Source organism: Lactuca virosa, chromosome 6 (assembly GCF_052849685.1).
Source record: "Lactuca virosa cultivar CGN04683 chromosome 6, Lactuca_virosa_CGN04683_v6, whole genome shotgun sequence".
Classification (NCBI taxonomy): domain Eukaryota; kingdom Viridiplantae; phylum Streptophyta; class Magnoliopsida; order Asterales; family Asteraceae; genus Lactuca; species Lactuca virosa.
In genome coordinates, this window is record NC_136431.1 from 191,231,434 (window position 1) to 191,257,004 (window position 25,571).

At 38.3% G+C, this 25,571-nt stretch overlaps 2 protein-coding genes across 2 annotated transcripts; one reads left to right on the forward strand and one right to left on the reverse strand.

Moving 5' to 3' along the window:
* Positions 1-605: 605 nt before the first annotated feature.
* Positions 606-1,049, reverse strand: LOC145122176 (uncharacterized protein At5g01610-like). Its single transcript, XM_079057826.1, has one exon. It carries the CDS (start codon positions 1,047-1,049, stop codon positions 606-608), a length of 444 nt encoding a protein of 147 aa, XP_078913952.1.
* A 797-nt stretch (positions 1,050-1,846) lies between these two features.
* LOC145122177 (uncharacterized) lies at positions 1,847-2,575 on the forward strand. Its single transcript, XM_079057827.1, has one exon. The coding sequence runs from the start codon at positions 1,847-1,849 to the stop codon at positions 2,573-2,575; it is 729 nt and encodes a 242-aa protein (XP_078913953.1).
* Positions 2,576-25,571: the final 22,996 nt, after the last annotated feature.

Sequence of the window (25,571 nt, forward strand, 5' to 3'; positions counted from 1 at the left end):
GCTAAAAGTGCATCAAGTTTCCAGGCTTGTTGGGAATTTGAACAACAATCCTGGATTTTATTTATTTCTTTGAGAAAAAGCTCAACTATACATTGATGCACACTAGCTGTTAGTTTGTTGACCGAAACATGTGTTTGTAACTGTGGATTTGTACTTGATAGAAACAATTATAAAATGACACCAAAATGTATGCTATCATAAATAAACTTGAAGCAGTTTCACCAAAAGAGAGAGAAAAAAAAACACATCTTCGAACTAGTTAAGAACTTCTGCCAATTTTTATGAGACTCCTCCTACCTCATTCCATTTTGAACAACCATAGATTTCTTAACACCTTGACAGTGTAATAAAATTTCGATCTTTTTTCAATCTAACATATTTCAGTCTTTTTTTAATAATTTTAGCAAATACAATAATTAAAAAAAAGTAACCCGTACATAAAAAAACAACAACGATCCAAATTTTATAAAATTTGTGACTTTTTCAAATTACGTAACAAGTTATTGCATATGTATATTTCACGAAAGTAGTATTCTCAGTTTTTCAAATATAAGAACATGTTTTATGATAATATGATAAGACAATTTTGAGAAATCAAACTTGATTCACTTTGACGGCTCAAGGTACTTCTTCTTTTCTTCGTCAGTCACAAACGCAGTAACTGGATACGACTTTCCAACTCCAATCGAGGTCTTGAAGTAAATCTTGGAGCTTTTTTCATTTTCCATACTCAACTCAACAACAGGCACCCACATCATCATTTTTTTGCTTTTAATCCCAGTCACTTTCGTCATCTTACATTTTTCAATATATGCAGTTATCTCAGTTGCATAGCTGACAGTTGCATTAGCCTCTTTAAAAAAGTGTTCACACGGAGCCTTTTGCTTCAGCCAAACATAACCAGTCTGACGAACTCTCCCACACTCCACCAAATCTTTGAGTGGGAGAATGCCTTTTGGGAAACCGAGCTCTTCAAGGAGATCAAAGGAATAGCGACCACAATCTTCATCCCCACACACGATCTCGGCCCCGGCTCTCTCGTCTGCCATTGTTTTTTCCTTTAAGTTGTATGAATTGATCTTTAAGTTGAATGTTTGGGTTTGAACGAATGTTGGGTTTTATAGACAAAGTTGTGGTAGGTGTTGGAATGCTCGTTCATCTAATTAAGTTACGGGTGTTCATGGCATTATTACATTAAGAGAGGGGACGAGGTGTTAGCCCCCTAGCTACATACTCCTATGTAAGTGAATGATAAATTAATATAAGAATAGAAGTAGTTGTTTTGAAATAAAGTTATATAAAAAGTAATAGTTAACTATCAAATAATAGTGGGATCAAATTTGCATGGCTTTAAATAAGAAGTATTGAAATCCATATGGCGTTTGAAAGGAAATTGAAAGGCCCTGCTGTGCATGGTCTAAAGAAATATAATTGGCAGCTCAAAACCAAGGTTGGATCCCTTCTCTTTTTCAAGTTTTTTGTGGATCAAAACCAGGTCCGGGCTATCCATTTTCCTTCCCTAGATCCGGACCCATACACACCAATCCAACTTTTTCTTTTTTCAGTTTTACTTCTAGTTTTTCTTTTATAATGTTGACGAGAGCTAATTATAGTATGATTGTGAATTGATCTCCTCCAACATTCCACTAATAGGGGATAGTCATTTAAGGAGTATTAAAATTTCCATATTGTAATTGTAATTCCCTGTATATATTCTTGTAATACCCTCATGAAATAATACATAGAAAATTGATCCTGCATCTTGAACCAGTTCTTTATGGTATCAGAGCAGGACCACACGAAAAATACCACAAACTTAGTAGCCTAATCGAATTGAGTCTATTTCATGGCGGAAAAAGATCCTCATGTCATTGTTCAAAACGTACAGGATGCTCCATTCCCCACCAGAATCATCCTTGATGATTCGAATTACCCTCTGTGGTCTCAGTTGATGGAGATACGCATCGGAGCAAGGAACAAATCTGGATTTCTCACTGGGAAGAGTCTGAAACCCACGGATGAAAAACTGCTAGAAAACTGGCTTATCGATAACAATCGTGTCAAAAGTTGGCTTATCGATTCGATGAGTCCCTCCTTGATTCAACGATTCATTCGGCTCCAAACAGCGAAAGAGATTTGGGAAGCAGTTGCAAAAACATTCTACGATGGTTCTGATGAAACTCAACTTTTCGAGCTAAAACGAAGATCGTTCACGACTCGCCAAAACAGTAGACCTTTGCCCACCTATTACAACGAACTAGTCAGCATATTTCAAGAAATTGATACTCGCATTACAAATGAGGAAGAAAGTGTGGCACAAATTGTATCAGGTAATAAAATTCTGGCCCGCCTTCGTGTTAACATCTTTCTCGCTGGGCTCGATCCCGAATTCAATCATGCCAGAAGTGAAATCCTGCGAAAAGACCCTCCTCTCGGCCTTGAATCTTGCTATGCCTTTGTTCGAAGAGACCAAAACCAAAGAAACACCATGGAAGAACCGAAAGTGGAAGCTGATGGAATCGTACACTTGGTTGCTAGGAACCGAGTTCAGAAAGGAAAAAGTTCAAACAACTAGGGAAGTTCTTTTACATGCACCCACTGCGGAGAAGAAGGACACTCAAAGCAAAGATGCTATGAGATCATTGGATATCCGGATTGGTGGGATTTCTCAAAGAAGCCCCGGAAAAAAATAGGCCAAGCAAAAGTTAATACCTCTACCAAAAATGAACTAGCAGTCCCTATTGCTGCACACACTGAGCATGTGAACGACTCTGCACACACTGGTATGTCTACATCTAATTCTACTAGTGATGATAACTGGATCATTGACACAGGAGCGACTGATCATATGACAAATGATCCATGTAAATTGTATCCATGTACTCTCCAAAACAAACCAAGATTCGTACAGCAAATGGAGGAACTGCTCATGTGACTGGTGAAGGACCAATACAAGTATCTGGATCTATGAATCTAGAAAAAGTTCTTGTGGTTCCCTCGCTATCATCTAACCTCCCGTCTATATCCCAAATTACAAAAAGGTTGAATTGTTTTGTATCATTCTGGCCTGATGAATGTATTTTCCAGGACATCAAGACTCAGAGGATTCTTGGCTATGGTACTAGGCGGGGGAAGTTGTATTACTTTGAAGACCAGAAGCATGGTGTAGCTCTCAATACTGGAATATCTCATGGAAATAAAACGATGACATGGCTATGGCATCGTAGACTAGGACATTTATCATTCAGTTATCTTCGGAAATTGAAACCAAGTTTGTTTTTTGGAAATGATGATGATTTTAAATGTGGTATTTGTGAAATGGCTAAAAGCCATAAAACTTCATATGCTCCAAGCGATAATAAGAATTCGATTCCGTTTATAACTATTCACTCAGATGTATGGGGCCCCGCTCCAATACCTACACCTAACGGTGCTCGTTATTTTGTGACTTTTATTGATGAATGTTCTCGCATGATTTGGATTTCTCTACTTAAACATAAGGGAGAAGTATGTACAGCCTTTAAGGAATTGGTCCGAACCGCTAAGTCACAATACAAAGGCGACATCCAGGTCCTACAATCTGATAACGGAACCGAGTATATCAACCAAAACATGAAAGATTTTTGTGAAGAAAAATCCATAAGACATCAAACCTCATGTGTTAGAACCGCGCAACAAAACAGACTGGATGAAAGAAGAAATCGACAACTTCTAGAGATTGTTCGAGCATCCTTGTTTGACATGAATGTTCCTCGTCAATACTGGGGTGAGGCTGTCCGATCTACAACTTATCTCATGAATAGAACTCCATCTAGAGTCATTGATTTTAAAACTCCTCTTCAAAAACTTCAAGAACTCGTGGAAATCCCAGCAAACATCGATCTTGAACCAAGGGTTTTTGGCTGTACGACTTATGTGCATCAGAACCTTGGTAAGCTGGAACCTCGAGCTGTCCGATGCATCTTCCTAGGGTACGCTGATTTCAAGAAGGGATACCGTTGTTATGAACCTACAGAGAAAAAAATGAACATCACCAGAGCTGTGGTATTTCATGAGAATATTCAATTCTTTCAAGGTGGGAGTTCTCTTCAGGGGGAGAAAATAACAAAAATACAGGAAGAGAACCCATATGAGTTCAGTGAAGAACCAAATCTGCAAGGTGAAACTCCCGATACTCCGTACAACGGAAATGAAGGAGAAGATAATGGAACACCTATGGATAAAATTAGTGAAGAACTAGATGATGTGGTGGTTGAAGATCAAGAGAATACTACTTCCCCACCGGATCATGAACCAGCGACGTCTTCGGTTCCTACACCAACCTCTAACCACAATGGCTCTATTTTGCAGGATAACATGAACAATGACATCCCGCAAGAAATTGAACCTAGATATCCTGTAATACAGAACCGTGGAGTCCCGGTAAAGAGATATCATGCAGATCTCAAAGCTAAGGCAAAATACCCCATCAACAACTATGTTTCCTCCCATCGGCTTGCAAAATCTCAAGCGCTACTCGTAGACCATTTGTCATATGTGTCTATACCAAACGATGTTTGTGAAGCACTGAAAGACGAGAAGTGGAAGAAAGCAATGAACGATGAAATGGAAGCCCTCCAAAAGAATCGTACTTGGGAGATGGTAAATCTCCCTCAAGGAAAGAAACTGGTAGGATGTAGATGGTTATTTACGGTCAAACTCGACTAGGAAGGAAATATTGACCGGTACAAAGCGAGACTCGTTGCTAAAGGGTACACTCAAAAGTATGGTATCGATTATGGAGATACCTTTGCTCCGGTAGCAAAGATAAATACCATTTGTATCCTTGTATCTATAGCAGCAAACCAAGACTGGCCTCTTCGACACTGATAAACGTATCACCATCCGTAGTTATATGGAAACCATAAAACTCTGGTGTCATTCTAACTCGAGTGGAACGTCTCAAAGGTAACGACTCGTCAATAGTTTCAACAGGAATTTCTTCCTCGAGTGGAGTGCTAGTGTTAGAGGTTCCTTCATCGCTTGACTCTTGAATTTATTCAAGATCAATTGCACTCCCACTGTCCTCTTTGTATATGAGCTCTCTCTTGCGAAAGACTCCTCTTCGTGCTACAAAGACCACGTTATCACTAGGTCTGCAGAACAAGTATCCAAAGGACTTTTGTGGATAGCCGATGAAAATGCATCGCTTACTTCGAGGTTCAAGCTTGTCGTAAGTCTCTCGTCTAACGAAAGCTTCACAACCCCAAACCTTGATATGTGCTAACGAGGGAACCTTCCCTGTCCACATCTCGTGAGGTGTTTGGGCAACCTTCTTTGTTTGAACAAGATTAAGAACGTGGGCGGCAGTCTCTAAGGCATACCCCCAAAATGAGATTGGTAGTGAAACTCAACTCATCATGGAATAAACCATGTCCAACAAGGTTCGATTACGCCTCTCAACCACACCATTAAGTTGTGGTGTCCTAGGAGGTGTCAATTGTGAAACAATTCCACATTCCTTGAGGTAGTCGTGGAACTCGATACTAAGATACACACCACCTCTATCAGATCTGAGCATCTTGATCTTCCTGCCCAATTGATTCTCGACTTCATGTATGAATTCTTTGAACTTTTCAAAGGTTTCTAACTTATGCTTGATTAAGTAGATATATCCATACCTGCTATAATCATTGGTGAAAGTTACATAAAATTGATTTGCATCCCTTGTGATGGATCTGAAGGGCCCACACACATCCGTGTGTATGAGGTCCAACAATCCCTCACCTCTTTCACAAGAAGCCGTGAAAGGTGATTTAGTCATCTTTCCAAGTAAACAAGACTCGCATGTATCATCTGACCTTAAGTCGAATGATTCCAAAACTCCATCCTTTTGGAGTTGGGCAATGCGTTTCTTGTTGACATGTCCAAGACGACAATGCCACAAGAATGACTTGTCTAAACCATTAGACGAATAAATTTGCAACACACTATTTCCTAAATTGTCTACAACCATCACAGTTTCATACACACCATCACAAGGTAATGCTTCAAAATAAAATACACCATTATAGTAAGCATGAATAGAACCATTCTCATTATCAAAAGAGTAGCTAAAACCTTGTCTATATAAACCATAAAATGAAATAATATTTCTTGTCATTTCTGAAGAGTAGCAACAATTATTTAAATCTAAACATAACCCACTACTTAGCAGTAAAGAATAAACACCAATATTTGTAACAGGCGACGATCTCATATTGCCCATAATTAGGTTCATCTTCCCATGCTCCACATATTCACTTCTTTTTAGTCCCTACAAGTCAGAGAAAATGTGAAAACCACACCCTGTATCAAGAACCCAAGTAATCGAATGTGATGACTTTTTAGATAGAATAATGTAAATACCTGTCGAGGTTGGCTTAACCATGCCCTCCTTTATGTCTTGCAAGTACTTGGGTCAACTTCTCTTCCAATGTCCCTTGTCATGGTAGTAAGCAAGTAACCTCCTTCGGATCTGAGGCAGGGGGAGCTTCGGAAGTAGATTTGCCTTTAGGGCCATTGCTTGACGACCTGACTTGAGACTTTCCCTTCCAGTTTTGTTTCGAGGGAGCTTTCCTCTTCTTCCCTTTCCCTTGCCCTATGGTCAAGACGGGAGCAACAACAGTAGGAGTGGAGGCAATACTTTTTCCCTTCATCCCACTCTCGGCAGTTCTCAGAAAGCTTTGGAGTTTACTCAATGCAGTTTCCTCGTTCAGATGATAAGTCATAACAAGCCAATCATGACAGCTAGGCAATGAGTGCAGGACTATGTCAATAGCCAATTCCTAATCAAAGTTAACATTGAGCTTCAACAGACGATCCACATAAGGTTGCATGCGTTGCAAGTGCGTCGTGACGGACTCTCCGTCCTTCATCTTGTTGGTTATGAGTGACTTGATTATTTCGTACCTTTCTTAACGGGCTCGTTGATGGTACTTCTCCATCAATTTCTTGCACATCTCATAAGGCCAATAGTCCTCATAGAACCTTTGCAGCTCGGGATTCATAGTAGCCACCATGATGCATGACACTTTGGTAGAATCATTGCAGTGTCTCCTGTATTCATCAATTTCTTTGGGAGTAGATTTAGTTTCATCAATCTCATTCAACTCCTTTTCGAGAACGTATTTCTTGTCCTCGAACCTCAAGGACATTCTGATGTTACGGATCTAATCATTAAAGTTAGAACCATCAAATGTGACCTTCGAGCAGATGCTCAAGAGCGAGAAGTGGTTGGAGTTGTTGTTGGAGGAACCGGAAGCATTGTTTGAAGTTGACATCTGAAAAAGAAAAAAGGATAAGATTTGATTAGATAAGAAAATCCTTAATATAACATCCAGATGAAATATTAAGGCCAGGATCCAACTAAATAATTCACAACTCAGAAGAGGGATGTCGTAATCTAATTGCAAATTATTTAAAGGTAGGTAAATGACAATTTACCAATTTCACCACCACGAAAAACAAAATTTTTTAAGAGAATTAAGTTTTTTAAATGAAATTACTAGATCTTTTGAGATTCATTGAACTATTCAATGGTATGTTTAATCTCGATTATGCCCTTTCCATTTGTGACTGGGATACCGAGGATCACAAACAAGGTGTGAATGACCATGCAAATTAGTTTGGTACTCTCGATGTCATTTATCATCTAATTAATGTGTTGGTTAACAAAACACGCTCCATTAATCAACACTAATTTACGAGCTACCCATTGCCACCCTTTATTAGTCCATATTAGTATGTCGGTTAACCACACACGCTCCACTAACGAATTTTATAAAGTACAATGTGCAATTTCATGGATTAGCATCAAATTCACATTTTCCTAAAGTAACTAAGATTGAGAATTTTTATAAAAAAAACATTTAGTTACTTCATATATTTCATTATACTTATTAATGAGAATTAAGTGTCCCATCAAACCCGTTCGGCTTACCACCCTCCACCAATCAAGGAAGCGGTGGGTGAGAGTGGACACCCATTCAACCACCATTTTATAGGCAGTTTCCTTATACCCCCTTATAGATCGGCTTCGTGAATGAGGCCTACTAACGTTAAGACTCACTCTTCTTATACATATATATATATATATATATATATATATATATATATATATATATATATATATATTAACTTTTAATTTTTACAATATATATAAGGGTGTATTTTAAACTTTTAAGATACTAGGGTTCTTAAATTTTAAAATTTCAAAATTAAACTATTTAATTTAAATTTTAAATTTCGAAACCAATGATGTATTTTTAAAACTTTTCAAAAAATACTAGGTTAAATTTTTAATAATTAAATTAACAAATTAATTTTATCTTTATCAAAAACTTTTAACCCAGTTATGAATTCATGATAATGATACAAAATTACTGATTAAAATATCCAATTTTAAACAATTAAAACGAATTTAAGGAAATTATCCTAATAAATCCTTGAGACAATTATCAAAACCGAAAATTTAAGATCTGACAGTGCAACTCGTCGAGTTGGGCAATGACCTCGTCGAGTTGCATGTCTACTCGTTGAGTTCAAGGACCAACTCGACGAGTTCGATGAACAGAATGACGATTCTATTCCCTTGTCCTTTGAACAATTCACAATTGCATCATATTCAACAGAAAACTAATCTTAGGCTCTGATACCACTGATGGGTTTTGAGCATAACAACAATTCCTAAGTGTGCATGCAACCCTAATGCTTTGGATCTAGGTTTTCTCTAATTGAACATGCAAACTTGAACACAAAAGGAAAAACCCTAGGAACTGTCTACAATTATCAAAATCTATATAAAACTAGGGTTAGGTTACATACCTTGATTGTTATATTGTAATAACAATGATTCCCTTGTAGATCTTGAAGCTTGAGAGCTTAGTGTCACAAGTGTAACACCTCTAATGGCTCACAAACACACAATGCAAGAGAATGATGAGAGAGGGGGAGACTAATTTTTGGTTCTGGCTTCTATCAAAGAGTGGTCGAAAATCATAGCCTTAAGCGCTCTATTTATAGTGCACCAAGGATGCTATGGATAACCCTAATCTCAAATTTGGTAACTATCCACCTCCTTTGATTATCCATATATGATAAGATATTCTAGAAACTCTAGAATAATCTTTCATGTATCATTAAAACCGTACACCCTTCCCATAGGAAGGTTCTGGACCCTTTTGCTCAACTATTGAACAATTGCACTTTTAGTCCCTACTCTTTTAATTAATTCATTTAATCCCAAAATTAATTCCAAATTAATTTCTGATTAAATATTCATTAATAACATGATTACTAATTAATATATTATTTCCATAACATATTAATAAATCATTTATTCCAATTTATTAATCAATTAATAAATTCTTTCTCTTCCTCAATTAACCATCTTGTCTAGTTGCACGTGTGAAGGCAACATAAAAGGACCATGTCACTATCAATTCAAGTACATACCACATATAGTTATGGGCTTAGAAACCTAATCCAACAACGAGGAACATGAAGTAAGGTTGTACTAAACATTCAAAGGTTATAGAATCCTAATTTTGTACAACTCAAAAGCATACACTTAGTAATGATATGATATCAATCCAGGCTTCAAGTAGCACATAAAAGCAATCCCTAAGGCTACAAGGTATCCTAAATATTAGGAAATTCTAACTAATAATTCTTGAAAAGATCCTTAGCACTACACTAGCATGCATTTCTAACAGATCATATATCAGCAAATAATAACAATATGGATATTTTGGGAATCACTTTCCTTTCCGAGCTCCGCCTGACTGTACGCATCACATCTTTTTCCCTTCATACCATTTCTTTTATAAAATGATTTGTTAAGATATTCAGATCCCTTGTTTGAGTCTAGAATCACACGAGTGTTCATCCAATTCTCTCAAATCAGGGATCTGGTACCAACTTGTAATGTCCCGATTTTTAAAGGAAAAATTTTCATTTTATTTGTCACACCCCCAAACCAGACGGCGGAAACGTCTGGGGTGGAGGACTTCATTTGTAGTATCACAACACATGCATCATAGTAATCAAAGTACAAACAACCATTGTATTTAAAAAGTATAAGTATTTACATGTGTTCAATCATTGTATATTGAAACCAAAATAGTTATACAAAAGAAGATATGACTCAAAGTAGCTCCATCTTCTCAAAAAGCTCGGGGAGTACCTGTGTATTATTTCCCAGAGAATACAAGTAATTTGAAAAGAGAGTATCAACATAAAGTTGAGTGAGTGCATAAGTGTTTATGTTTAAAAGGGTGTCTCTGTATCTTGCATATGTAAACTGTTCCAGAAAATCCAATATTTTCTGTTGTATATGAAAAGTAGTTTTATTCCCATAAAACCGTTCTCTTTGTAAATCAATGTTTTGTATTTGTATTCCTTTATGTAAAACTTGTAACTGAGAGTGTGCCTGGCTCCACCAACTGTTATTGAAAACTGTATTGAACCATTGTAGTTTTTATTCTGTAAACTGGTACTTTGAAGGTGTACTTTCGTTTAGTTGATTATACACTAACGTATTGTTAATATCTTTTTAATGAATTATTATAACCATACTATGACAGGATGGCCTGAAACAAACGCTTTGTGGGCGTTTAAACTGTTGATAACAATTGCCACTCATTGGCGTGTATGCCTGACTGTAGCTAGCAGCCTGAGTGCAGGGTTGTCAATCCCGATATAGATCTACACACAACTTGTTTCGATCCCCTGGCTGGAGATTCTGGTTATAATGTTAGGACTTTACCTTCGTTGTCTAAATGAATTAAACAACCTCAATTGAATCTCTCATAAAAAGCATATAAATGTTACATGTATATTAGTCATGAAAACCCAATCATTCTGAAATAAATGATTGACAGTATGTTCTTGAATTAGTATTCCGAACATGTATTTGACAAGTGTAAACCCTTGATTTGTTCTGAATAAAAACCCTTGTTTCTTGTAAAACAATGTATTCTAGTATGCTTGAATCATTAGTTATTGTTCTATGTATCATAAATTATACCTATTATAATTTATATGTACTTTCTGAATCGGTATTTAACTATTTTTAGCATGTAACCCCTTGCTCAACATGTTACAAAGGTATTGGAATTGATGAAATAACTTTTATATTTATATATATACACAATTCTATATATAAGTAAAATTTAAACGACACTCGGACAAATAACCGGTACTATAAGCCCACATCCAAACAAGGAAAAGGACCCAGAATGAGTTATCAGTCCTAAGCCTTTTAAATCTTATATATATATATATATATATATATATATATATATATATATATATATATATATATATATATATATATATATATATACAAATATGAATTTTGGGGAAAAATATAAGTTTACAAAAGAGTTTAATGTTTTGAGTATATTTTGATGATTTAATGTCATTTTATCATGATTTGAAATCATGTATTTATAACACAAAGTTCTTGTGTTATACTTGTATTCCCCCACTTAAAACAGTAGAAATTATGAAAATACGGGGGTATGAACTCACATGATAGGTGGTGATTCGGATAGTGTTTCGTTTCCCGGAAAGGAGTTTATTTGACGAAAAACCAGCTTAAATCGAGCAGAGTTTTGACTGGAGAGAGGTTAACTTCTTGGTAATCTCGGGATTTCGAGGCTTGCTTAGGGTTTGAGACTTGATACCGGGGCTTTAGGGGTTGTAGGTGAGGTTGTGGGAGTGAAATATATGAGAGTGTGTGAAATTTGGGGTGAAAAGTGTAAAATTCTCGGAAGGGCTCGCATGGCTTTTATAGGCCGAAGCCTCGGACCGAAGGAGGTGAGTCACTGGAACGCGTCGGACATGCAAAGGGGACACGGGGCGAGGCTCAGACAGGTGGCTCGGAGGTGTTGGCTTCGGACTGGACCGAACTTCGGTCCAATAGGAAGGTGCCACGAGGGTCCGAGGGGTGTCCGAGGGGTGTCTCCTGCGAAGGTTGTCGGCAAACTTCGGTCCAATCCGATGGTGACACGTAGAAGCCTCGCATGCGAGGGTGACGTGGCCGAAGGTCAGCCTTGCGAAATTGCCCAGTTTTCAATATTTCTTTATTTTTGTGCCAAAAACTTGCGAAAATCATAACTTTCGCATACGAGCTCCGTTTTTGACGTTCTTTATATGCACGCGTAGGTAAAATTATACTCTACGACTTTCGTTTAGACTTCGTTGGCAAATTTTGACTTTATTTTTAATATTATTATTTTTAACAGACCGGGATAGGAAATCCGTTAAAAATTCATAACTTCTTCATCCGACGTCCGTTTTTGTCTGTCTTTTTACCGTTGTACTACTATTGACGAGACCTTCAATTCTCGTTTAGGTTGTGTCGGCTAAAAATCACTCGATCATTATTTCGAGTTTTTAGCTGTACACTGCTATACTGAAACTTAGAAAAATCATAACTTCTTCATACGAAGTCAGATTTTGACGTTCTTTTTATGAAAGTTCTCGGTTTAACATAAACTACAACTTTCATTTAGATTGTTAAGGCTAAAAAGCCTTTTATTGAAAATTCAGTTTTTACACTGAACAGTGTTTTGCCGGTTTTGTCGCGGATCTTCGATTGGTCATAACTTCTTCGTTATAACTCGGATTTTAGTGTTCTTTATGTTTTTGGAAACCTTGTTACAATCTCTACCACTTGGTTCATCCCAATCAAGATTGTTTAACAATCTATTTTTGAGGGTCAATTATGTAAATATACACAGTATGCTAAAATTTCTCTTTATTATTTAAAAAGAAATACAAATTGACCTGCATTATTAAATAGGTTTGAAATAACGATTTGTTACATTATCCCCCTGTTAGAGAGAATTTCGTCCCGAAATTAGCATTACAGATAGACTAGGGAAAAAGATGTGGATATTTCTATTGCATTTGATCCTCCCGATCCCAAGTGAATTCAGGTCCCCGTTTTGCATTCCAGCGAACCTTCACTATCGGGATACGGCGGTTTGGTTTTCTTAACTTCCCTGTCTAGAATCTCTACGGGTTCTTCCACAAATTTGAGGCTCTCGTTTAAATCGATTTCCTCGAGTGGGATCACAAGAGTCTCGTCGGATAGACACTTTTTCAAGTTCGAAACGTGGAAGGTAGGATGAATGTTACTTAGTTCTTGGGCTAGTCGAAGTTTGTAAGCTATAGGACCGATTCTGGCAAGAATCTTGAATGGTCCTATGTACCTTGGATTCAGTTTGTCACGCTTTCCAAAGCGTATCATGCCCTTCCAGGGTGAGACCTTTAACAAGACGTGGTCACCAACCTGGAATTCCAAGGGTTTTCTCCTTTTGTCAGCGTAGCTATTCTGTCTATCTCTGGAAGCTTTAAGTCGCTCCCGAATTTGTACGATTTTCTCGGTAGTTTCTCAAATAATTTCCAGACCAGTGAGAGTACTGTTAGGAGTTTGACCTCTAGCTAGCTGTGTGTCACCCACTTCAGCCCAGCACAGAGGGGATCTGCACTTGCGGCCATAGAGGGCTTCGAATGGGGCAGCCTTTATGCTAGTGTGATAACTATTGTTATAAGAGAATTCAACAAGGGGTAAATGAATATCCCATGCCTTTCCAAAGTCTATCACGTAAGCTCGCAACATGTCTTCTAATGTTTGAATCGTCCTCTCACTTTGTCCGTCGGTTTGTGGATGGTAAGCTGTACTCATGTCCAGCCTAGTTCCTAGAGAGTTTTGTAAAGACTGCCATAAACGAGAGGTGAATCTACTATCTCGGTCTGAAATAATAGATATTGGTACACCATGCAGTCTAATAATATCCCTGAGGTAAGTTCTGGTTAACTTCTCCATCTTGTCGGCTTCTTTTATTGGCAAGAAGTGTGCGGATTTGGTTAATCTGTCGACGATTACCCAAATAGTATCATAACCACCCGAAGTCTTGGGTCATTTGGTTATGAAATCCATTGTAATCCGCTCCCACTTCCATTCAGGGATTTCGGGTTGTTGTAATAAACCTGAAGGTTTCTGGTACTCTACCTTGACTTTGGCACAAGTAAGGCACTTGCCCACAAAGTTAGCGATTTCGGCCTTCTTGTTAGGCCACCAGTATAGTTTTTTAAGGTCCAGATACATCTTGTCTGAACCTGGATGAATGGAGTATCGGGTTTTGTGTGCTACATTCATAACCACTTCTCTGTAACCACCGAACTTTGGTATCCAGATCCGGTTCATGAAATAATAGACTCCATCATCCTTGATTTCAAAGTTCTTATCCATTCCTCTCAGAGTTTCTCCTGCCATGTTTTCGGGTTTCAAGGCTTCAAGTTGAGCTTCTTTGATCTGTATGGACAGATGTGAATGGATTGTCATGCTCAACAACTTTACTCGGCGTCCCGAGTATTCTTTTCTGCTAAGGGCATCAGCTACTACGTTTGCTTTACCAGGGTGATAAAGAATTTAACATTCGTAGTCGTTCAGTAGCTCCACCCATCGTCGTTGTCTCATTTTCAGCTCTTTTTGATCGAAGATATGCTGGAGACTTTTATGGTCCGTGAATATTGTGCATTTCGTGCCATATAAGTAATGTCTCCAGATCTTCAGAGCAAACACCACCGCTCCTAGCTCAAGGTTGTGTGTTGTATAGTTGACTTCATGCGTCTTAAGTTGTCTTGAGGTGTAGGAGATAACCTTTCCTCTTTGAATAAGTACACACCCAAGCCCTTGATTTGAAGCATCACAGTACACTACAAAGTCCTCGGTCCCTTTAGGTAGGGACAAGATCGGTGCACTGCACAAGGCTTGTTTGAGCGTTTAGAATGTTGTTTCTTGCTTCTCTCCGCAACTAAAAGTTACACCCTTTTGCGTCAGGGTGGTAAGCGGTTTAGCGATTCGGGAGAAATTTTGGATGAATCTGCTATATTAGCCAGCAAGACCTAAGAATTGACGAATTTCTGTAGGTGTTTTGGGTGGTGGCCAGTTTTCAATTGCTTTGATTTTGGAAGGGTTCACGTGTATTCCTTTTGAACTGACCACGTGACCTAGGAATTCAACCTTCCTAATCCAAAACTCGCACTTTGAAAACTTCGCATAGAGTTTTTCCGTCCTAAGGGTTTGTAATACTTGACGAAGATGTTGGCCATGTTCCTTTTTGCTTCTTGAGTAGATAAGGATGTCGTCAATGAAGACTATGACGGATTTGTCCAGGAATGGACGACACACTCTGTTCATTAGGTCCATGAACACAGCAGGTGCATTCGTCAATCCGAATGGCATCACTATAAACTCGTAATGACCATAACGAGTTCTAAACGCGGTCTTGGGAATGTCTTCCTCCAAAATCCGTAACTAGTGATACCCGGATCTTAAGTCTATTTTCGAGAAGTAGTTCGCACCTTGAAGTTGGTCGAATAGATCGTCAATGCGAGGCAGAGGATATCGATTCTTGATGGTAAGTTTATTCAGCTCGTGGTAGTCTATGCACATGCGGAATGATCCATCATTCTTCTTTACGAACAAAATCGGTGCTCCCCAAGGTGGGAAGCTTGGTCTTATGAAACCTTTGCTAAGGAGTTCGTTAAGCTGGCTGGATAATTCTTGCATTTCAGAAGGTGCAAGACGATAGGGGGATTTGGCTACAGGGGTAGCTCCACGGATTAAGTCGATTCGAAATTCGACTTGTCGTTCAGGAGGTACTCCTGGGAGATCATCGGGAAAAATATCGGGAAAGTTGTAGACCTCTGGAATGCTCGCGATATCTTTCACTTCTTGCTTTTTGTCTACCATGTGAGCTAAGAAAGCACAATACTCTTTGCTAAGGTACTTATGTGCCTTGATGCAAGAAATGATCCGAAGGTTCGTTCCGGGTTTGTCGCCATAGATAATAAGATTTTCATTAGTTGGTAAGTTCAAACGAATAGCTCTTTCATAACATAGGATGTCGGCATGGTTGGGACACAACCAATCCATACCTATTATGATGTCAAAACTTTTAATAGAGACCGGCATAAGGTCTATTGGAAAAGACAAGTCATTCAAGGTAAGGGTACATCCTATGTATATATTATTGGTGGATTCGGATTTCCCGTTAGCCATTTCTACTGTGAAAGTTTCACTTAGTGGTTGGGAGTTTTGATTTAGTAGATGTTTAAAATTATGGCTCACGAAGCTCCTCTCAGCACCACAATCAAATAGAATGCATGTATAAGTATTGTTGAGAAGGAACGTACCCGTGACCACTGCTGGGTCTGCCACAGCTTCTTTATGACCCAGTGCTAGAATCCTCCCAACTCCACTGGCATTTCCAGATTTTGGACAATCTTTCTTGAAATGCCCCACATCACCGCATTGGTAGCATGCTCGGCCTACTCCAGCGGCATGTACTTGGTTAAGTGGTTGGGGTGGTATTCTACAGAATCGGGCAGTATGCCCTTTCCTGTTGCAATTACGGCACTGCATTTCTTGGCAATTTCTGTTGTGGTGAAAATTGCACTTGTTGCGTTTAGGGAGGGTACCATCATAGAGCTTAGTTGGTGCAAGGTTATTAGGGGCAACAGCAGGTACAATGGTAGGTATGGTAGCAGGTACAGTAGTGGCATGGACTGCTACTACTTGTTGTTTCTTTGAAGGTTCCAGAGGAGATTTGCCCTTCCTCTTGTTCCAAACCTTCTTCTTGATGTTGTTGTTGTTCTCCTTAGGTTGTTCTGGAGCAGTAACCACAAAATTTTGACGATTTCTGTGGTCAATAAGTGACTGTGCCAATTCCTTGGCACTGTCAAAGGTAACAGGCCTAGAGGCAATGACACTTGCCTGTATCTGGGGCGACAGTCCCCAAATATACCTTTTGATCTTTTTGCTCTCCAGAGCAACCATTTCAGGACACAGAATCGCCAAGTCACAGAACCGATTTGTGTAAGTGGTTATGTCTGCACCAGCCATGATAAGACCCTAGAACTCCTGCTCAAGTTTTTGAATTTCACCGCACGGACAGTATTCCCGCATTAGCATGGCTTTTAAGTTCTCCCTGTTCATCGAATTAGCCACTACCAAAGTTAGTGACTTAACATGGACGTTCCACCATGTTAGGCCCTATCTGAAAAAGTACAAGCAAAAAATTTAACTTTGCTACCTTCCGAACAGGAGCAAATTTCAAAGATTGCTTCTGTCTTTTCAATCCATTGCCTTAAAACCATCGCACCCCCAGTTCCATTAAAGGTCATGGGTTTGGCGTTCGAGAAGTCTTTATAAGTGCACTCTCGCGAGTGCTCATGACCCTCGCCATGGTTAGAAGGACGTGCACCAGCTCCCGACCCACTAGCACCAGGAGTATTGATATGAGCCATGGCAGCCGCTACAGCCGCCGTGATTGCCGCTTGGAACATAGCGGGGTCGAATTGAGGAGGTGGTGGTTGGGGTGGCGTCGGTGCTTCATTGTCACGTCTTGGATTTCTACGAGGAGGCATCTTTTCTATATAAGTTAAAAGATAAATGATGGTAAGATATCAAGAATGAATATGAATTTGATATCTCTGAACGAAACACTTAATTCAACGTGAATCTTGTAAAGAATTGGAAATAGAAATCTATTGCAAAACAACTTGCAATAGGATAATATGAAATTGAATGGTTATTTTTCAAAGACTATGAATGTACATGTCGACTGTATTGGTATATTAAGTACATAAGGTCCGGAAAACTTGACCTTAAAGCATGACTATAATATACCCCAATACTGAGAAAGCGTCGACATCAAACCGACCTACCGAAAATAAAATTTCCGCGGTCGTATTGAAAGCATGAAAAATAACACTGGAACATTTCTATGATCCAAAACTTTGGAATAGGATGTTTATGAGAATTGTAATAACTCTTGTTGAAGTAAAGTGCTTATTGTTTTATTGATACTCGGTTTTGTACATATCGTGAAAAGTAGTATATACATTCGATATAGAAAGTAGAAAGTAGAAGTAGTGCGAACACTACTTGCAGCGGTTGCTACGACGGTTGCTGGGTTCCGCTTCGTCTTGTGCTTTCCAGCGCCTTTCTTGGGCAGCTTGATGCTCCCTCAATTCTCTTATCTCTGATTCAGCAACATTCAGGTACCTTTGAAGGGCTTCAGTATGGTGTTGGGTGTCATCCTGCATTTCATCAAGACGAAGGATATCTGCAGTGTTCGCATGTGCAACCGTATTCACTTCTAGGATTCGATTAATCGAAATCCTTGATTGATCGAATTGTCGGACTATTCGGTTTACTATAACTAGAAGAGCTCTATCAGTTGTTCCTCCTCTAGAGACGTTATAGAAACCTCGTGCCATTCCATAAGGAGGGCGTTGGCCGTCTTGTCGACTCCAATGGTTTATATATTAGCCCCACTCGGGTATGGGTTCAGCTTCATCTTGCCTCAGGGGACGCTCCCCAGGGTTGCAGACTTGTGGCTCTGTATTCGTACCACTTGATTCGCTGTCCTCAAAAGGTTCTTAATCTGAGTCTGAGATCCAGCCTGCATTTTGTGGATTGTAGGGGTCCCCTGGTAAATTGTGTTCAGCCATAGGTTCTGTATTAGAATTAAGGTTAGTAAAATACTCTCCGTAGTATTTTAATCTTTGTGTTATGTTCTGTAGTTCTTTAAAATGGGTATGGTAAGTTTTAGACATGTCGCAACACTACTATCACTCCCAAACACATGTTGGTCATATCTCAAATCAATATAGTTGATCAGGCTATATTAATTCCAGATATGATTATATAACTGCCCAGGTTTGACTATAGTGTTCAACATCCAAATACTTTTAAGTTCTTATGATTGTGATACTGTACTTGTAGGTATGAGTGTTAGTATACTTCTTGTAAAAATACTTAAATCTTTAAAAACTATACTTGTAGTCAGAGCTCCTAGCCCCGATGTATTTATAGTTTGTATATCTTTTATGGATTGATATACTGAGTTCACTATAAACAATGCTCTGATACCAATCTGTCACACCCCCAAACCAAACGGCGGAAACGTCCGGGGGTGGAGGACTTCATTTGTAGTATCACAACACATGCATCATAGTAATCAAAGTACAAACAACCATTATATTTAAAAAGTATAAGTATTTACATGTGTTCAATCATTGTATATTGAAACCAAAATAGTTATACAAAAGAAGATATGACTCAAAGTAGCTCCATCTTCCCAAAAAGCTCGGGGAGTACCTGTGTATTATTTCCCTAAGAATACAAGTAATTGAGAGTATCAACATAAAGTTGAGTGAGTGCATAAGTGTTTATGTTTAAAAGGGTGTCTCTGTATCTTGCATATGTAAACTGTTCCAGAAAATCCTATATTTTCTGTTGTATATGAAAAGTAGTTTTATTCCCATAAAACCGTTCTCTTTGTAAATCAATGTTTTGTATTTGTATTCCTTTATGTAAAACTTGTAACTGAGAGTGTGCCTGGCTCTACCAGCTGTAATTAAAAACTGTATTGAACCATTGTAGTTTGTATTCTGTAAACCGGTACTTTGAAGGTGTACTTTCGTTTAGTTGATTATACACTAACATATTGTTAATATCTTTTTAATGAGTTATTATAACCATACTATGACAGGATGGCCTGAAACAAACGCTTTGTAGGCGTTTAAACTGTTGATAACAATTTCCACTCATTGGCGTGTATGCCTGACTGTAGCTAGCAGCCTGAGTGCGGGGTTGTCAATCCCGATATAGATCTACACACAACTTGTTTCGATCCCATGGCTGGAGATTCTGGTTATAATGTCAGGACTTTACCTTGGTTGTCTAAATGAATTAAACAACCTGAATTGAATGTCTCATAAATAGCATATAAACGTTACATGTATATTAGTCATGAAAACCCAATCATTCTAAAATAAATGATTGACAGTATGTTCTTGAATTAGTATTCCGAACATGTATTTGACAAGTGTAAACCTTTGATTTGTTCTGAATCAAAACCCTTGTTTCTTGTAAAACAATGTATTCTAGTATGCTTGAATCATGAATTATTGTTCTATGTATCATAAGTTATACCTATTATAATTTATATGTACTTTATGAATCGGTATTTAACTGTTTTTAGCATGTAACCCCTTGCTCAACATGTTACAAAGGTATTGGAATTGATGAAATAACTTTTATATTTATATATATACACAATTCTATATATAAGTAAAATTTAAACGACACTCGGACAAATAACCGGTACTATAAGCCCACATCCAAACAAGGAAAAGGATCCATAATGAGTTATCAGTCCTAAGCATTTTAAATCTTATATATATATATATATATATATATATATATATATATATATATATATAAATATGAATTTTGGGGAAAAATATAAGTTTACAAAAGAGTTTAATGTTTTGAGTATATTTTGATGATTTAATGTCATTTTATCATGATTTGAATTATGTATTTATAACACAAAGTTCTTGTGTTATACTTGTATTCCCCCCCCCCTTTAAAACAGTAGAAATTATGAAAATACGGGGGTATGAACTCACATGATAGGTGGTGATTCGGACAGCGTTTCATTTCCCGGAAAGGAGTTTATTTGACGAAAAACCGACTTAAATCGAGCAGAGTTTCGACTGGAGAGAGGTTAACTTCTCGGGAATCTCGGGCTTTCGAGGCTTGCTTAGGGTTTGAGACTTGATACCGGGGCTTTAGGGGTTGTAGGTGAGGTTGTGGGAGTGAAATATATGAGAGTGTGTGAAATTTGGGGTGAAAAGTGTAAAATTCTCGGAAGGGCTCGCATGGCTTTTATAGGTCGAAGCCTCGGACCGTAGGAGGTGAGTCACTGGCATGCGTCAGACATGCGAAGGGGACACGGGGCGAGGCTCGGACAGGTGGCTCAGAGGTGTTGGCTTCGGACTGGACCGAACTTCGGTCCAATGGGAAGGTGCCACGAGGGTCCGAGGGGTGTCTCCTGCGAAGGTTGTCGGCTGCCTATTGGACATCGGTCTCGGTCCAATCAGATGGTGACACGGCGAACTTCGGTCCAATCCGATGGTGACACGTAGAAGCCTCGCATGCGAGGGTGACGTGGCCGAAGGTCAGCCTTGCGAAATTGCCCGGTTTTCAATATTTCTTGATTTTTGTGCCAAAAACTTGCGAAAATCATAATTTCGCATACGAGCTCCGTTTTCGACATTCTTTATATGCACGCGTAGGTAAAATTATACTCTACGACTTTTGTTTAGACTTCGTCGGCAAATTTTGATTTTATTTTTAATATTATTATTTTTAATAGACCGGGACAGAAAATCCGTTAAAAATTTATAACTTATTCATCCGACGTCCGTTTTTGTCTGTCTTTTGTAACGCCCGTAGATCCAGGCTAGTCAATTTAGAGACGATAAGCATCAAAAATGACTTTTTGATGGAAGATTATTTAGAAGGATTAATCTTAACCAAGTTGTAGTATATGTCACAAGGTTTCCGAAAATATAAAGAACGTCGAAATCCGAGTTATAACGAACAAGTTATGACATGTCGAAGTTTCGCGACAGAACCGGCACGACACAGCGCGACGTAAATAGTGAATTTACAATAGAGCGATATTTGGATTTAGCGATCTAAACGAGAGTCCTATAATACGTTAAACTGAGAGCGTGCATGAAAAGAACGCCCAAATCTGACTCCGTATGAGGAAGTTATGATTTTCGAAGTTTCGGCTTAGCAGTGTACAACCCGAAGTTCGAATATGAGATCGAGTGATATTTAGCCGAAACAGTCTAAACGATAATTGAAGATCTCGTCGATAGTAGTCCAACGGTGAAAAGACAGACGAAAACGGACGTCAGACGAAGGAGTTATGATTTTCTAGCGGAGTTTTCTTGTCCCGGCCTACTAAAAATAATATAATAAAAATATAATGAAAATAAATTTAAAATATAGCCGACGAAGTCTAAACGAGAGTTGTAGAGCATAATCTCACCTACGCACCGATATAAAGAACGTCAAAAACGGAGCTCGCATGCGAAAGTTATGAAATTCTGAAGTTCGGGGCGCGAACCCCTAAGCTGTGTCAGGGATCACGACGTGAACAGAGGGTTCACGACGTGACCTCAGTGATTTGACCTTTCAGAGCTTGTCAGACGCAACCTGTGATGATGCATGCAGTGACGATCACGCCCACGACGTGGGAGTACTGTTTCACGACGTGAATTTCATGAAAACAGCCCTATAAATAGAATTGAAGGGGCAGCCGGCCAAGGTTGCTAATTCACTCTTCTCTCACCCATATTACCTCGATTTACGTGCAAAGAAGTACCCCCGAAGCCCCGATATCATCCCGAGACCCGAAGCGAGTCTCGAAGCTCCGAAGATCCCGAGAAGAAAAGAGTTTCCGAGCCGAAGCTCTGCCCGCGAGAAGCCCGGTGTGTGAAGAGATCACACTTTCACCGAAGAGTTACTACTTGGAGAGCCGTAGTGCTGTCCGATAATCGCTTATTCAAGTGAGTGTATAGTCTCTTTCATAAACACGATTTTAATACAAGTATTGTTTGAATGTATTAAGTATATGTTTTGTGTGAGTATGTAATCACTTTCTTCTACCACATAAATATCAAGTATTTGCTATGAAATATGTGCTATGTGTTTATATATTGTTGTTTATTTGAGATGAGTGTGGAATGGATGTTTATATAGTTTTAAATGAGTTAAACTGTATATGTATTTTATATCTATAAATATGTTTGGTAGAACATGGGTAGATGAGATAGTTGGTGTGTGATAAAAGATGAGTTGGATAATGAGATAAAAGGTTAGTTTTAGATCCGGGAGTATGGATCAGATCAGGAGGTCAGTTTTAGATCCGGGAGTATGGATCAGATCAGGAGGTCAGTTTTAGATTCGGGAATATGGATCAGGTATAGAGATAAACTTGTTATTAGTCCGGGAGTATGGATTAAGACATAGTTAATTGTCCCTAGTCCGGGAGTATGGATTGGGCACAGTTTTAGATCCGGGAGTATGGATCAGATCAGGATTAAGACATAGTTAATTGTCCCTAGTCCGGGAGTATGGATTGGGCACAGTTTTAGATCTGGGAGTATGGATCAGACCAGGAGACTAGTTTTAGATCCGTGAGTATGGATCAGACCAGGAGATTAGTTTTAGATCCGTGAGTATGGATCAGGTGAAGAGATTAGTTTTAGATCCGTGAGTAGGGATCAGGTAAAGAGGAAAATTTTAGATACGAGAGTTTAGATCGTGTCGTGGTGAGGATCGACGGGGTGGGATAAGAGTTGCTTTTAATATGGTGAAATTGTATAAGTTTGTAAGTTCCAATATTTATATGATATAACATTGTGGGTTGAAAACCCTATATGCTCACCAGGCTCCCAAGCCTGACCCACTCAGTTTTCTTTGTATCACAGGTATCGATACGAAGACATATTTCACTGAAAGATTTAAAGGAGATGTAAATCATTAGTGTAAATAAATGTAAGTTCTGTTTATGCTTATGTGTCTGTATCGGAACATGACATCTCGAGATGTTGTTATATAATGAAAATACATTTCTTTAAAGAAATGCTTTGATAAATTTTTATCATATTTTGTTTTGGGAACAAATTCCGCAACTGTTTTCTGTAAAAGATTACTCTGATTTTAAAAACAAAGCATAAACAAATCGGTCTTTTCTGGCCGTGAAATTGGGGATGTCACATCTTTTTACCATTGTACTACTATTTACGAGAACTTCAATTCTCGTTTAGGTTATGTCCGCTAAAAATCACTCGATCATTATTTCGAGTTTTTAGCTGTACACTGCTATACTGAAACTTAGAAAAATCATAACTTCTTCATACGAAGTCAGATTTTGACGTTCTTTTTATGAAAGTTCTCGGCTTAACATAAACTACAACTTTCATTTAGATTGTTAAGGTTAAAAAGTCTTTTATTGAAAATTCAGTTTTTACACCGAACAGTGTTTTGCCGGTTTTGTCGCGGATCTTCGATTGGTCATAACTTCTTCGTTATAACTCGGATTTTAGTGTTCTTTATGTTTTTGGAAACCTTGTTACAATCTCTACCACTTGGTTCATCCCAATCGATATTATTTAACAATTTATTTTTGAGGGTCAATTATGTAAATATACACAGTATGCTAAAATTTCTCTTTATTATTTAAAAAGAAATACAAATTGACCTACATTATTAAATATGTTTGAAATAACGATCTGTTACATTATTTATCCAAATTATAAGTCTTACACACGTTATATTACATATTTAATTATAAAATTGAGCTTTTATGGAAGTCTTAAATATTATGTATTGCGCTTGATGCAAGTACACTTATGCGGGAGCCTTTCCTTGATTCGAAGAACAACCTGCAAAGCAGTCATTCAAAAACTGTAAGTCGAGGCTTACTGAATTCCCTCAAATGCCACATACAACAACATATATACAATGCATACACATATTGGCCTTCAACATATAGCTAGTCCGCCTGAGTCTATTGGCCTTCAACATGAAGCTGGTCCACCCTCAACTCCGTATATACATATCAACATATAACAAGAGTCCATATAACAGACAACTAAGTATCCTAGTCTAATTTTCTAAGTTTATACTACAGGGTAACTATATCCTAACATACATAGGATACATACTAGAATATACAATATAGTGAGAATAACTCACCTTGACAGTTTCTCATATGGTTAACAGCTAACCGAGTGATCCAACTGGCGAGTACGCGCCTAGAAGATGTTAACCTATAATACTAGAACATATCAGTCCCTAGGGCAATCTGGTAATGTAGTGTAACATCCCGATGATGAGGTAATTTCAATTTTAACCCTATGTATGAAGAAATATTGCCTTTTGGTCCCTGTGTATGAGAAAGATTGCAAAATGGCCCATAGTGGCATTTTGGTAATTTTGGCCGAGGCTTAGTATGATGGGCGTACACTTCGTATGCAAGGCGTACATGCGAGAGCTTAGTATGTTGGGCGTACATCGCGTACTCAGGTCGTACGTGCGAGGGTTCAAACCCTAAAATTTAGGGTTTGGACCCTATTTAAATATCTTTTTGGCCCCAAGACCTTCACCCTTATCCGCCTCCACCTCAAAATCATCGCTCTAGCTAACCCTAAGTGTGAAGAGTTCTCATTTAGCTTATTTGTGTGTTTTAGTGGTGTTCTTGAAGAAGAAGGAGGTGGTAGAAAGACATTAGAGCTTGGAAGGAGTTTGGATCTGGGATTCTCACCTTGCTAGCAACCTTTAGGAGGTAAAAAGCTCCTAGCTTGATCATTTTTTTCTTATAGATCTAGATACTCCTTCATTTAGGACATTTTTGGTCCCAACCTTTATGATTCTTGAGTGTAACAACCCGATATTTTTAAGTCAATGTAACATTCAAAAAGTCAAATGTAATAAACTGTTTGGAATCAACGAAAATAGCATCAAAAATGAAGTGTTCAAAAATCTAAATTGGTATACTCAAAGTGTTAGATATCGTGCCAAGGTTTCCAAAAACATGAAGAACACTCAAATCCGAGTTATAACGAAGGAGTTATGACCAATCGAAAATCCACGACAC

Bases quoted from the DNA above. Each gene is read 5' to 3' on its own strand.
- LOC145122176 (XM_079057826.1), bottom strand. From the start codon at position 1,049: ATGGCAGACGAGAGAGCCGGGGCCGAGATCGTGTGTGGGGATGAAGAT.
- LOC145122177 (XM_079057827.1), top strand. From the start codon at position 1,847: ATGGCGGAAAAAGATCCTCATGTCATTGTTCAAAACGTACAGGATGCT.